The sequence below is a fragment of the Triplophysa dalaica genome, chromosome 3 (genome assembly GCF_015846415.1).
Source record: "Triplophysa dalaica isolate WHDGS20190420 chromosome 3, ASM1584641v1, whole genome shotgun sequence".
NCBI classification, from domain to species: Eukaryota; Metazoa; Chordata; class Actinopteri; order Cypriniformes; family Nemacheilidae; genus Triplophysa; species Triplophysa dalaica.
In genome coordinates, this window is record NC_079544.1 from 4264405 (window position 1) to 4280188 (window position 15784).

Sequence of the window (15784 nt, forward strand, 5' to 3'; positions counted from 1 at the left end):
ATTTAATAACAATGGTTTCTAGGGACTTGCAACAACATTTCTGAGTAATTTAATGTTAGATTTAATTGAATACAAGCCCACGTAAATGAAGTGTGAAGTTTTAATCTCACTGAATACATTGATGGCTATATGTGGAAGAGGGGATTCCTTCTAAGATAAACATTCTTTGTCTGACATGAAGATTCGTGATTTATTGGAATGATAAATATTATACATCTATATTGCCAAAGTATTGTCTTGTTTTTTATATATATATATGGTCCTCGCAGATCACGTGTGGAAATATCGCGATGTGCAAAGAGATCCATGCGGCCATTCTCTAGCCCCGCCCCCGGGGTAAACCAATAAGATTGTTAGTCCCGATCCAGCTAGTGAATATATAATCAGAGGTGTCTGTCTGTTTGTGTTTAAAAGAGAAGACGAACTGATTTAAATCATCAGGACAAACACAACACTAGACACGGACAACGAGACTGTGAGACCTGATGGATAACAAGACCTTCTTTTAAACAGGTTTGTTCACTGTATGTATGTTATGAATGTGATATGATGTGCTCTGAATGTTTCTGTTTAACTTACTTCTGCAATGGGGCGTTTACTCGAAGTAAAATGTAATACACTTTAACTACACAAACAACAAAACCCATTACCTCTATAGCTTTCCATAAAATGTATAAATCAATTTGATACCAAGATTAAACCCTTCATAGTGTTATGCAGATATGATTGACCTTGTGAAGATTAACTTTGTTGGGACAATAAGCAAAGAAGAGGTTGTAAAGAAAGAGATTGGACTCTTTTAAGGGGTAGTTCACCCAAAAATAAACATTCTGTCATTATTTACTTATTTACTGGTTACATATCTATATCAATTACTTTGCTCTGCTCAACACAAAATAAGATATTTGAAGAAATGTTAACAAGTTACAGTGCTGGGGCACCATTGACCACCATAGTAGAAAATAGTATTGTGTATATATACTTTTTTTTTAAATTATTATAAAAAATATTAATTTGTTTACTGAATTTGACAGATCTGTTTATCCAAACCACATTGTGATTTGAATACAGAAATAATTCCTGTTATTCTACAAGTGAAGGAGCCACTTCAACATGACTGATACAGACACATCTGGAATGATAAATGAAGAAAGTGAGGAACACAGAGGTTGGTGTTTGTTCTCTAATCTTCATTGATGATTTGTAAGAAACAGTAAAGTAATATCACTACAGTTTTACAAACCAGTCGCAAAATTATATGTGTTTCATTTTAGACCTAATGGAACTGGAAGGAACATCAGGATTATCAAGGAAGCAAAAAATACAAGCAAGCAAATGTTTTACTTGCTCTACTTGTGCGAAAAGATTCGACAGCAAAGGACACCTCACGACGCACATGAGAATCCATAACAAAGAAAAGTCTGTCATCTGTCCTCGATGTGAAAAATGCTTCCCAAACAAAAAGAAACTTGCAATTCACACTAAAGAGTGTCCACACACATGTCCTCAGTGTGGAAAGAGTTTCACACACAAAGGAAATTTTAATGCGCACATGAGAATTCACACTGGAGAGCGTCCGTATATGTGCAGTGAATGCGGAAAGAGTTTCAGAGAGAAGAAAAATCATAAACTGCACATGAGAATTCACACAGGAGAGCGTCCATACACATGTCTTCAGTGCGGAAAGAGTTTCACATACAAAGGAAATTTTGAAGTGCACATGAGAATTCACACCGGAGAGCGCCCGTACACTTGCAGTGTGTGCGGGAAGAGTTTCAGGGAGAAGAAAGCTCATGATTTGCACATGATGATTCACACTGGAGAGCGCCCTTACACATGTCCTCAGTGTGGAAAGAGTTACACGAGCAAATTTGGCCTCACAGCCCACATGTTAATTCACACAGGACAAAGCCCATACACTTGTCTTCAGTGTGGAAAGAGTTACGGACAGAAATCCGGTCTGGATTATCACATGAGAGCTCACACTGGAGAGCGGCCGTACAGGTGCAGTGAGTGCGGAAAGAGTTTTTTGAGGAAGACATCTCATACACTGCATATGAGAATTCACACAGGAGAGCGTCCATACACATGTCTTCAGTGTAGAAAGAGATTCAGATACAAAGGAAATTTTGAAGCGCACATGAGAATTCACACTGGAAAGCGTCCGTTTGTGTGCAGTGAGTGCGGAAAGAGTTTCATAGAGAAGAAATCTCACAAACTGCACATGAGAACTCACACAGGAGAGCGTCCATACACTTGTCCTCAGTGTGGAAAGAGTTTCGGACAGAAATCCGGTCTGGGTTATCACATGAGAGTTCACACTGGAGAGCGGCCGTACACATGTACTGAGTGTGGAAAGAGTTTCATACAGAAATGCAATCTTAAGACCCACATGACGATTCACACTGAACAAATCCCACACGCATGTGTTGAGTGTGGAAAGAAATTCAAAACAGAGGGAAGCCTAAAAATTCACAGGAGACTTCATCTTGAAGAAAGCCCAGACAGCAAGAGAGCAGATGAAAAACATTGAATCATGTAAAAAAATGGATTTGTCAATGCCATTGAAAAATATAACGTTTGCATCCGTTCAAATTTCAACTACCCAGCGGTATTGTGATCAGTGTTTTCTGTAGTTGGGCTCTTGACTCTTTCTTTGTTTATAATCATTAATAAAAACACTTTTGCATTGGTCAAAGGCGGAGATAAGTTGGAGTGTTTTATTTTCGTGTCAAAAATTTCTGTGCCTCATTCCCTTATACAGCTGTGGCAGTAAGGCATGTTTGTTAAAAGTATTTAAAGTCCGAATTTACCTAAAGCCTAGTCCTGAATAAAACTAAACTCAGTCCGGGAAACCGCACCCCTAAAGATGGAATATGTAGATTCTTCCTAGTATTTTAAAGTAAATGAGCTTTGTTCTAATCACTTACATTTGATCTACCTTAAATTATATCACATTAGGGATGTTTTAATTCCAATCGCTGTTAAAATAATAATTTCACACCAGAATTATTTATAATACCTAGTTTAATATAACCATGTACTGTCACACCATGTTTTCTAATATGATTTTATCATGTTGTGTTAGCCAGGATACACTCTTCAGAATGTTAAACCTCTCATGAATCAGAAAAAAATTGTTCAAGAGGGAAACGATGTTAGTCTCTTCTGTAAGTACAGTGATGCTGTGTACAATTGGTAGCATCAGTTTTAGAGATCCGAACATCACAGAATCTTAAGATGCAGTTAAACATGTTTAGAGCACATGTTAAGTAAATTGAAAAATGATGTTACTCATCTCTTCTGTTTTAATATTTATCCTAAAGTGCTATTATACATATTTTGAAGTACAGAAATGCAAAGCTCTATTTTCAGTCCCAAGTTTAATTGATTATTGTTTGATTTTTTTACTCCTCTGTTATTATTTATAGGTGAAGCTAATGTAAATCTTATTCAGAATTTGCATCTGTGTCTATAACAGAAGGACACAATATCACTCTGTCCTGTACATATGATGGATCAGCTAATAGTCTTCACTGGTATAAGCAGACGTCTGGATCAACATCATAGTTTCAGTGCTTATTATTGGGTTCTCTAGATAAATCATCAAATCTACTCCACCTCAAGCACATATGAGCATCAGACTTCATGATAAGAAAACACAACAACACTGAACACTCTACAAAAACTGTATAAGACGGGTTTATGTTCACTTTCTTTGTGTTCCAATCTTTTTATCATTTCTTAGTACAGCTGTTTTCCTTTCTAAAACACTTACTGTAAATGTTCAATTTGTCTAAAATACTAGAAAAAGTAGTGTCCACTCAGTTCTGTACCTTCCTACAAAATAATGACATGCATAAAAAGTTTCAGTTTGGCTTTAGACCGCATCACAGCACTGAAACTGCGCTTGTTAGAATTACAAATGACCTTCTTATTGCATCAGATAAAGGTAAAATCTCACTCTTAGTCCTGCTTGACCTTAGTGCTGCTTTCGATACTGTAGACCATAAAATGCTATTAGATTGTTTACACAATTATACCGGTATTCAGGAACAGGCACTAAAATGGTTCAGATCTTACTTAACAGACAGATATCAATATGTCCATTTAAATGGGAAATCGTCAAATCTTACGCAAGTAAATTATGGATTACCTCAGGGACTGGTTTTAGGACCCCTGCTTTTCTCCATATACATGCTGCCCCTCGGCAACATTATTAGAAAACATGGAATTAGCTTCCACTGTTACGCAGATGATACTCAGCTATATATCTCATCAAGACCAGATGATTCCTTTAAGCTATCCAAACTGGCAGAGTGCATCGAAGACATAAAACATTGGATGACTAATAATTTCCTACTTTTAAACTCTAGCAAAACAGAAATATTACTTATAGCACCAGAATAAAGTAATCCGAATATCTCTGACTACAACCTACAAATTGAAAGATGCCCTGTTACTCCAACAAATACAGTTAAAGACCTAGGCGCTATATTAGACTGCAACCTGTCATTTAAAAATCACATCTCAAATATCACAAAAACAGCCTTCTTCCACCTTAGAAATGTTGCCAAATTACGAAATATTTTATGTGTTGCTGATGCAGCAAAGCTTATTCATGCCTTAACTCTGGAATATCATTCCAGATACTATTCGAGGGTCATACACACTCTCCCAATTTAAATCTAGATTAAAGACACATCTTTTCAGCCAAGCTTTCACTTAATGCATAGTTAATGAACAGCAGCTACGCTAATTATTCTCTTTATTCTCTTTCCGCCTCTGCCTCGGGATGCCCATAACGAGGTAGGAAGAAGTTCCACCATGTCCAGATGACCGACAGATGCCCATCCCAAATTTGAGATAACGCCAGCTACAGCTGCAGACTGACTGACCATCCCAGCTCGATCTAAGGCTATTCCACCACAAACCAAGAGAAATATGACCATCGGACCATCTCAGACCAATACACCCCCAACCAAGAGCAAAGACGGACTATTTGTCTTATTAATGCTGAAGTTACAATGTTTGGTATTAAATGCTAAGCTTAAATCACATGTCAGCAGTCTGAGTGCAGCTAAGACACGTCAGAGGGGATCTGGCCCTCCCGGTTGAGCCTGGTTTCTCCCGAGGTTTTTTTTCTCCATTAATCAATCATTGGAGTTTGGGTTCCTCGCACCAGCAGGGCAGTGTTGGCCTGCTCACCGGGAGACTGCATTCATTCATTTATTTATTTAATTCGAAATTAGATATTATTTATTAGAATGATCTTACTCGTTGTATAAACACCATGCACTGTGCTGTGTTTTACCTTTTCTGTTATTCCTGTTTGCCCCTGTAAAGCTGCTTTGAAACAACACACATTGTGAAAAGCGCTATATAAATAAACTTTAATTGAATTGAATCCACCTATTGGGATAGAAGGAGAAACAAGACTCTTGGGATTTATATAAACCTACAGTATATGGTTATTTCAGGATAACATGTTTGGTTGTTTCAATGAATCCAAACACTAAGCTTCAATCACAGGTCCTGAATGTGATGGTGAAGTTTAAATAATTAAAAAACTTAATTTCATGTAAATCATAATATATTTGATGAAGTTGTTTTCATGAAAATGTCAGTACTTTACATCTACGAGCATAAGAAAATAAAATACCAGTTTAGTTTCTTCAGTATCTTTAAACACATCATACAGTTATTCTGAGTCAGATGAGAAAAATCCTCCTATCACTTCTAGTCAGTAATCCAGTACAGAACAGTCTCTCTGTCACAACCATTGACTTTCTGCTATTAGCAAAACAGTTTCTATCTGACTACATTTATAGATGTGTAAATTATGATAAAAGCTTTTTGTTTTTGTCAGAATGCCTGAATGCTTTCTGTATTGCCCATTGTCACCTGTGTGAATGCAGCGTCCATTAAAGTACCTTGTGAACAGTTGTTGTTTCCCATCTTTAATCATTCATGAAATTCACATGTCTTTTAATGTGGAAAAAGTTTCACATAGAAACATTCTTGACTTCCATAATTGTGTCAGGACTTTCAGTGAGACATGAACAAAGGACCAAACTGCAGACCGCAGATAAGGGGTTTAAAAAAAACTTTTACTAAAATGTAAATACAAAACAAACACCCACACGGGGGTAACATAAAAAAAAACATGGAAACAGGAACTAACTACACTTGGACTTATACTAACACTTGTCATAAAACTACAATAAACTAGACTAATAATACAACACCATGGTACAAGAACTCGACCACATGACACAAACAGAGGCAATGAACCAGCACAAGACAAGAGACACAAGGTCAATATGGGATCAAAGTCAAGAGGGGACAGATGCGGGTCATGAACAAATTAACAAGCAATAACGAACAAGAGACGAAAGGGCTGGAAACACAGATGAGACTCAGAGAGAGAGTACATCATTCCACAAGGCCCAAAATCTCTCCCTACATGAAACATGGGATCCCGTCCTGACAAATTGTTTTATTTAATAACAATGCTGTCTAGGGATGTACAATGTGCCAAATACTTCAGCAGCAATGTTGGAAAAATAAAATGTTAATCTTACGTAAACGGCTAATAGGTGGCAACAAAGTCAAGAGATGTCATGATATCACTTTATCTACATTTCACTGTAGATTCACTGTTTGCTCTTCTGTTGTTACATACATCTGTGTCTAAGGGCTGCTGAAGGTCGTCCGTCATGGAATGGTGTGAGCAATTTTACTTTGTATGATTATAAAAAAATATCTATTGTTGTGTAAACAAGTCTAACATTATATCTGCTAAACTAAACGTGACCGCAACGAAAGGATTTTAAATTTTTCGGGAATTTCCATCCCCGTGGTTTTAGCAGCTATAGCTGGATAGTGTTTGCGCGGGAAATTCTGGCAAACTGTGAGTGACGTCAGTGGAGCGTTCCAAGATGGCGGATTCGTCTACTTGCCTCGAGCGCTTGACTGCGGCTTCTTTTTATAAATATCTATGGTTCTCACAGATCCCATGTTGAAATATCGCGATGTGCAAAGTGATCCGCGCGGCCACTCTCTAGCCCCGCCCCCGGGGTAAACAAATAAGATTGTTAGTCCCGATCCAGCTAGTGAATATATAATCAGAGGTGTCTGTCTGTTTGTGTTTAAAAGAGAAGACGAACTGATTTAAATCATCAGGACAAACACAACACTAGACACGGACAACGAGACTGTGAGACCTGATGGATAACAAGACCTTCTTTTAAACAGGTTTGTTCACTGTATGTATGTTATGATATGATGTGTTCTGAATGTTTCTGTTTAACTTAATTCGGCAATGGAGCGTTTATCCATCCATCCATCCATTTTCTACCGCTTATCCGGGGCCGGGTCGCGGGGGCAGCAGTCTAAGCAGGGATGCCCAGACTTCCCTCTCCCTAGCCACTTCCTCCAGCTCTTCCGGGGGGACACCGAGGCGTTCCCAGGCCAGCCGGGAGACATAGTCCCTCCAGCGTGTCCTAGGTCTTCCCCGGGGTCTTCTCCCGGTGGGACATGCCCGGAACACCTTACCGGGAAGGCGTCCAGGGGGCATCCGGAAAAGATGCCCGAGCCACCTCAGCTGGCCCCTCTCGATGTGGAGGAGTAGCGGATCTACTCTGAGCTCCTCCCGAGTGACCGAGCTTCTCACCCTATCTCTAAGGGATCGCCCGGCCACCCTGCGGAGAAAGCTCATTTCGGCCGCCTGTATCCGGGATCTTGTTCTTTCGGTCATGACCCACAGCTCATGACCATAGGTGAGTGTAGGAACGTAGATTGACCGGTAAATCGAGAGCTTCGCTTTGCGGCTCAGCTCCTTCTTCACCACGACAGACCGGTACAGCGACTGCATTACTGCAGAAGCTGCACCGATCCGTCTGTCAATCTCCCGCTCCATCCTTCCATCACTCGTGAACAAGACCCCCAGATACTTGAACTCCTCCACTTGAGACAGGAACTCTCCACCTACCTGAAGTGAGCAAGCCACCCTTTTCCGGCTGAGAACCATGGCCTCAGATTTGGAGGTGCTGATTCTCATCCCCGCCGCTTCACACTCGGCTGCAAACCGTCCCAGTGCATGCTGAAGGTCCTGGTCTGATGGGGCCAGCACGATGACATCATCCGCAAAGAGCAGAGATGTGATCGTGTGGTCACCAAACCCGACGCCCTCCGTGGGCGTGATGTAACAAACGTGATGTAACAAAACCATGTAGACCAATCTCAAACGCTTATTCCTGTTTTCAACAGAACTTGGTACAATGCGTTGTCTGTCAATCTAAGTCATGAGGAGTTTGTTTTTAAGTGATAGTAATTTGCCGGACAACTTGCACACATCGAGTTCAAGAGCAGCTTTTGAAAGGCCTAAAATGTGTTCTTCAGTTTTTTCGGTTAGGTGAGGTTTAGTGCATGTGAGGCCAAGAAGAACAGCACAGGCTCTAGCCATATTGCCCAAGCCAGTCATGACTTGCACCCCCTCCAAGATGATGCTGATGTCCTCCTGATGATCTCCTTTGCAGATGGCAATTTTCATTATGTGCTGCAGTATATCTCGCTGCACATCTCCGTTGTCACACTGTAAAACAAACATTACATGAGTCGTTGTATATGGTCTATCTCTATACTGCGTTGGATGTCCATATTTTTTAGTTTAAAATGATATGGCAACTTTAAGTTTACCATCTTAGTTTAACTTTAACATAATAATATGATGTTTTAGTGGACACAAAGTCACAATAACATAGCTCTAGAAAAGTTTCAACAATGAAAGAGGGTGTATTCAGAGAATAAAAAACGTAAATAAAAAAGTTACATATTATAAATTGTACAACATAGCTTGAAGAGGTAGACACACCTCTTAAATATAAAGATGTCACAATTTTAACGTTTTTGTACAATTATAAGCATATTTAATTAAAGCCTTTAAATAGTTATAATTTCAGTTAATTAAGGTATTTGAACCACAGACATCAAAAGAAGAATCTGTTTACCTGCACTTGATTGTAAACACAAAGCCAAGCGATACCAAATTAAAATAGATATTTGTGCCTTCCGACTAGTATCCTAATTGTTGTGTTGTCTCATTTAAAACAACTCTGACTGCTTCAGTTTGAAGTAATCACAATCATAATGAAAAGATTTTAAACGTTTCATGTTTTGGTTTTCCAAGAAACTGTTCACTCATTTTTAATAACCAAAAGACAGCAACAAATTTGCCAATTTATTGCAAATTATTGCAATATTACATCGCAACATAATTTGAATAGTTTTAAAAAGTTCAATCCACAGTATTCCCCATTAGAAGCTTACCAATGGTCTTAACAAAACTTTATGCAGATATGAAACTCGATTTCATTTTCTCCACCGAACATGTTAAACCTGGTACAAATAATCAGAGGTGGGGGACTCGAGTCACATGACTTGACTCGAGTCTGACTCGAGTCACAATTTTCAGGACTTGCGACTTGCTTGATTGAAGTAAGAAAATGACTTGACTTGACTTTGACTTGAGAGCAGGTGACTTGAGACTTTACTTGACTTTAAATGGAAGACTCGACAATGACTTGAACTTTGTAAAGTAATGAAATTACCTAAAATAATTATTGTGACTCGGCAGCACTACAGCGCCTGTGCCTTTAACGCTGCTCAACTCAAACCGCGCCAAACAAGGTGAAACAGCCAATTACTGTAGAGCAGTTACGATAGAGAGGAAACTGCGCATGCGCCTGGCGGCTTGAAACAGTTGTGGCCGTTACAATGGCGGACAACAGTCGAGCTCCACAGTCACGTTTGGCTATAAGGACTTTGAACTGGACCGTGAAAATAAAACATTATTTGCCAGATGCAGAGCATGCAACGCGAGGATTTCTGACGCGACAACCACAACGTCGAATTTCATCCGACATTATAAGAACCACAAGGAAAGGTTACAAAGTAATTTCTTTATAGTCAGTGTAATAAAACGATTACTAATATAATGAATTAATCGTTTCTGTTTGTCATAATTTTGCTTTGGTTGTTTTTTATCATTAGAAAAGTGATAATCGATCATCACTGGTAGGCCTACATCTCATCTCATAAGGTGATGAATTGGGGAATCTGGCTATAATGGCGTAGCCCGAATTGTTATGTTCTTAAAACATTAAAATCATCTTAAAATAAAGAAGGGCTTCTCTGTATTACATGTAGGCGAATGTCTATATTAAATGTGCGCATGTTCAAGTGTTTGTGTTGACTGCGTGTGGAAACTGAATAGCAGCTCGCTTATATACTGCATGACTGGCTAACATGGACGCGCCGGTGAGATCACTTGAACTTAAAAAAACTCTTTAAAAACTTTTCGGTCATACTGACGAGAATAATTTCATAGTTCGAATCTGTTAAATGTCTAAAAAAAATTTATACTCACAACAACAGCAAAACGTTTTGTGCTGTAAAATAATGAAACCAGTTCAAATAGAAAACAAATATTCTCAGATTATATATTACGTATGAAACGTGCATACTGCGTGTCCACCGCAGAGATGACGATTAAGCATCATAACTTCATCACTGGGCTATATTAACATACATTTTATTTATATTCTACCGAAATGAAAAAGATTCGTTCATTTTGATAAACAAGATTCAATACCGAGGTCAATAAAATGATCCGGGATTCCCATCAATAGATGCAAATTCCCTATAGGCCTACTGTTCACATTAATGGACAGCACAAGTATTACAGCATCATATACTTAAAACATACAATAGTCAAGTTTTCAATCACAATTCTTAGTTTATAAGCTTCATAGCCTGTATAAATGCATTCTCTCAGATACAAGTATTTCCATTTCTGTGTAGATGTTGCAATTAAATTGAATTAGATTTTATTATACATTTCAGACTGGATTTCTTTTGTGTAAGCAACACTTTTATTTTCAGATATTAATGTTGCACAGATATGCATATAATTCATATATAGCAATGTGAATAAGATACATAATGTATGTATATAAGTTCATCTTTTCTGTGCAAAAATAAACATGTATCTAAAAAATTAACCTCTGTTTATTTTAGTACTGCGACTTGACTTGACTTGAAACTTATCAGGACTTGACTTGACTTGCTTAGGGTGAACCCTTGACTTGACTTGACTTGCTTGATTTGTCTAAACTGTGACTCGAGACTTGACTCGAGACTTGATAGTTAAGACTTGAGACTTGCTTGGACTTGGCCATATGTGACTTGTTCCCATCTCTGCAAATAATTAGCTCATGGCGACGCTCCTGAACTAACTGTTATATTCTGAAATAGATCATTTAAGCCATAATAATAAACTTAAAACCTAAATATGGCTTACCTCTTTATGTGATTATAAACCGGTCTGACAAAACGCCACAGCGCGTGAAATTAACATCTTCTTCATCTTGTTTGTTTAATGTCCTTAATACCGTTCAGTCCTTAGTACCGCCACCAAGTGTATAGCTTGCTCCCATGTTTGATGGATCCGTTGTTTATTTTTTTCTGCCCCACCCACCCCAAATGATCACGCCCGACCTTACCATACCGCACGCGTTAAGTAGAGCGTAGGCGGCGCGAGCACGCGCTGCTTACGCGTGCGGTATGAAACGGGAGAGAGCGGTTCATCATGCGCCATTCTGCTTTCACACACTCGCGTCTTCTGTATATAAATAAACAAACACCTGGGTCACATTTCTTAATAAATTTATAAATACACAAACAACTGAACATCTTGAACTTCCATAGTGTATGCATATTAAAAAACAAGACTTTGAATTAAGTCTGGGACAACACAGAAATACAATTATAATCCTTTTCAGGACTAAACAAAATAACTGAAAAGAACAAACTATTGATATTGTATCAGTAGCTTTGATGTTAGGATGGTAGCCCCTTCAAAACACTTAACACTATGCTCCTCAACCTGCGATGCCGTTCAATTTCAAAAGGTGTCCAAATAAATAATTAATTGAACCAGTTCTCTTAAAGGAATATGTAGCTTATTTCAGCTTTATTTTGTTCTTCAAAACAAGCTACAAAATTGAGGACATTTCCTTAAATTAAAAAGAGAATCTTGTTTTTATTAGTGAAATCTCCTCAATATTATTTATCATACACTAAACCACAGTTTCATTAATGAAATATACACACTATTTTTATTCATCACATACATTTTTTTAATGGAATTTACAAGACCAATGATTCATTTTTACAGTGTACAGTATATGGTAATTTCAGGATAAAATGGTTGGTTGTTTTAATGAATCAAAACACTGAATGTGATGGTGAAGTTTAAATAATTAAAAAACTTCATTTCATGAAAATAATAATATATTTTATGAAGTTGTTTTCATGAAAATGTCAGTACTTTACATCTATGAGCATACGGAAATAAAATTCCAGTTTAGTTTCTTTAGTAGCTCTAAACACATCATACAGTTATTCTGAGTCAAGTGAGAAAAATCCTCCTATCACTTCTAGTCAGTAATCCAGTACAGAACAGTCTCTCTGTTACAACCATTGACTTTCTGCTATTAGCAAAACATTTTCTATCTGACTACATTTATTGATGTGTAAATTAAGATGATAAAAGCTTTTTGTTTTTGTCAGAATGTCTGAATGCTTTCTGAATTGCCCATTGTCACCTGTATGAATGCAGCGTCCATTAAAGTACCTTGTGAACAGTTGTTGTTTATCATCTTTGATTATTCATGAACTTTACATGTCTTTTATTGTGGAAAGAGTATCACACAAAAACATTCTTGACGTCCATATTTGTTTTATTTAATAACAATGGTTTCTAGGGACTTGCAACAACATTTCTGAGTAATTTAATGTTAGATTTAATTGAATACAAGCCCACGTAAATGAAGTGTGAAGTTTTAATCTCACTGAATACATTGATGGCTATATGTGGAAGAGGGGATTCCTTCTAAGATAAACATTCTTTGTCTGACATGAAGATTCGTGATTTATTGGAATGATAAATATTATACATCTATATTGCCAAAGTATTGTCTTGTTTTTTATATATATATATGGTCCTCGCAGATCACGTGTGGAAATATCGCGATGTGCAAAGAGATCCATGCGGCCATTCTCTAGCCCCGCCCCCGGGGTAAACCAATAAGATTGTTAGTCCCGATCCAGCTAGTGAATATATAATCAGAGGTGTCTGTCTGTTTGTGTTTAAAAGAGAAGACGAACTGATTTAAATCATCAGGACAAACACAACACTAGACACGGACAACGAGACTGTGAGACCTGATGGATAACAAGACCTTCTTTTAAACAGGTTTGTTCACTGTATGTATGTTATGAATGTGATATGATGTGCTCTGAATGTTTCTGTTTAACTTACTTCTGCAATGGGGCGTTTACTCGAAGTAAAATGTAATACACTTTAACTACACAAACAACAAAACCCATTACCTCTATAGCTTTCCATAAAATGTATAAATCAATTTGATACCAAGATTAAACCCTTCATAGTGTTATGCAGATATGATTGACCTTGTGAAGATTAACTTTGTTGGGACAATAAGCAAAGAAGAGGTTGTAAAGAAAGAGATTGGACTCTTTTAAGGGGTAGTTCACCCAAAAATAAACATTCTGTCATTATTTACTTATTTACTGGTTACATATCTATATCAATTACTTTGCTCTGCTCAACACAAAATAAGATATTTGAAGAAATGTTAACAAGTTACAGTGCTGGGGCACCATTGACCACCATAGTAGAAAATAGTATTGTGTATATATACTTTTTTTTTAAATTATTATAAAAAATATTAATTTGTTTACTGAATTTGACAGATCTGTTTATCCAAACCACATTGTGATTTGAATACAGAAATAATTCCTGTTATTCTACAAGTGAAGGAGCCACTTCAACATGACTGATACAGACACATCTGGAATGATAAATGAAGAAAGTGAGGAACACAGAGGTTGGTGTTTGTTCTCTAATCTTCATTGATGATTTGTAAGAAACAGTAAAGTAATATCACTACAGTTTTACAAACCAGTCGCAAAATTATATGTGTTTCATTTTAGACCTAATGGAACTGGAAGGAACATCAGGATTATCAAGGAAGCAAAAAATACAAGCAAGCAAATGTTTTACTTGCTCTACTTGTGCGAAAAGATTCGACAGCAAAGGACACCTCACGACGCACATGAGAATCCATAACAAAGAAAAGTCTGTCATCTGTCCTCGATGTGAAAAATGCTTCCCAAACAAAAAGAAACTTGCAATTCACACTAAAGAGTGTCCACACACATGTCCTCAGTGTGGAAAGAGTTTCACACACAAAGGAAATTTTAATGCGCACATGAGAATTCACACTGGAGAGCGTCCGTATATGTGCAGTGAATGCGGAAAGAGTTTCAGAGAGAAGAAAAATCATAAACTGCACATGAGAATTCACACAGGAGAGCGTCCATACACATGTCTTCAGTGCGGAAAGAGTTTCACATACAAAGGAAATTTTGAAGTGCACATGAGAATTCACACCGGAGAGCGCCCGTACACTTGCAGTGTGTGCGGGAAGAGTTTCAGGGAGAAGAAAGCTCATGATTTGCACATGATGATTCACACTGGAGAGCGCCCTTACACATGTCCTCAGTGTGGAAAGAGTTACACGAGCAAATTTGGCCTCACAGCCCACATGTTAATTCACACAGGACAAAGCCCATACACTTGTCTTCAGTGTGGAAAGAGTTACGGACAGAAATCCGGTCTGGATTATCACATGAGAGCTCACACTGGAGAGCGGCCGTACAGGTGCAGTGAGTGCGGAAAGAGTTTTTTGAGGAAGACATCTCATACACTGCATATGAGAATTCACACAGGAGAGCGTCCATACACATGTCTTCAGTGTAGAAAGAGATTCAGATACAAAGGAAATTTTGAAGCGCACATGAGAATTCACACTGGAAAGCGTCCGTTTGTGTGCAGTGAGTGCGGAAAGAGTTTCATAGAGAAGAAATCTCACAAACTGCACATGAGAACTCACACAGGAGAGCGTCCATACACTTGTCCTCAGTGTGGAAAGAGTTTCGGACAGAAATCCGGTCTGGGTTATCACATGAGAGTTCACACTGGAGAGCGGCCGTACACATGTACTGAGTGTGGAAAGAGTTTCATACAGAAATGCAATCTTAAGACCCACATGACGATTCACACTGAACAAATCCCACACGCATGTGTTGAGTGTGGAAAGAAATTCAAAACAGAGGGAAGCCTAAAAATTCACAGGAGACTTCATCTTGAAGAAAGCCCAGACAGCAAGAGAGCAGATGAAAAACATTGAATCATGTAAAAAAATGGATTTGTCAATGCCATTGAAAAATATAACGTTTGCATCCGTTCAAATTTCAACTACCCAGCGGTATTGTGATCAGTGTTTTCTGTAGTTGGGCTCTTGACTCTTTCTTTGTTTATAATCATTAATAAAAACACTTTTGCATTGGTCAAAGGCGGAGATAAGTTGGAGTGTTTTATTTTCGTGTCAAAAATTTCTGTGCCTCATTCCCTTATACAGCTGTGGCAGTAAGGCATGTTTGTTAAAAGTATTTAAAGTCCGAATTTACCTAAAGCCTAGTCCTGAATAAAACTAAACTCAGTCCGGGAAACCGCACCCCTAAAGATGGAATATGTAGATTCTTCCTAGTATTTTAAAGTAAATGAGCTTTGTTCTAATCACTTACATTTGATCTACCTTAAATTATATCACATTAGGGATGTTTTAATTCCAAT

At 37.9% G+C, this 15784-nt stretch overlaps 1 protein-coding gene and 1 pseudogene across 1 annotated transcript; one reads left to right on the forward strand and one right to left on the reverse strand.

The window, feature by feature from the left end:
- Window positions 1-15784, reverse strand: part of LOC130416515 (gastrula zinc finger protein XlCGF57.1-like) — a 78303-nt pseudogene that overhangs the window by 25121 nt on the left and 37398 nt on the right.
- LOC130417833 (oocyte zinc finger protein XlCOF6-like) lies at window positions 1162-15338 on the forward strand. The gene is made up of 5 exons (XM_056743655.1): window positions 1162-1168; window positions 1275-2507; window positions 13075-13141; window positions 13906-13973; window positions 14080-15338. The coding sequence occupies exons 2-5, from the start codon at window positions 1280-1282 to the stop codon at window positions 15336-15338; spliced, it is 2622 nt and encodes an 873-aa protein (XP_056599633.1). The 5' UTR covers window positions 1162-1168; window positions 1275-1279.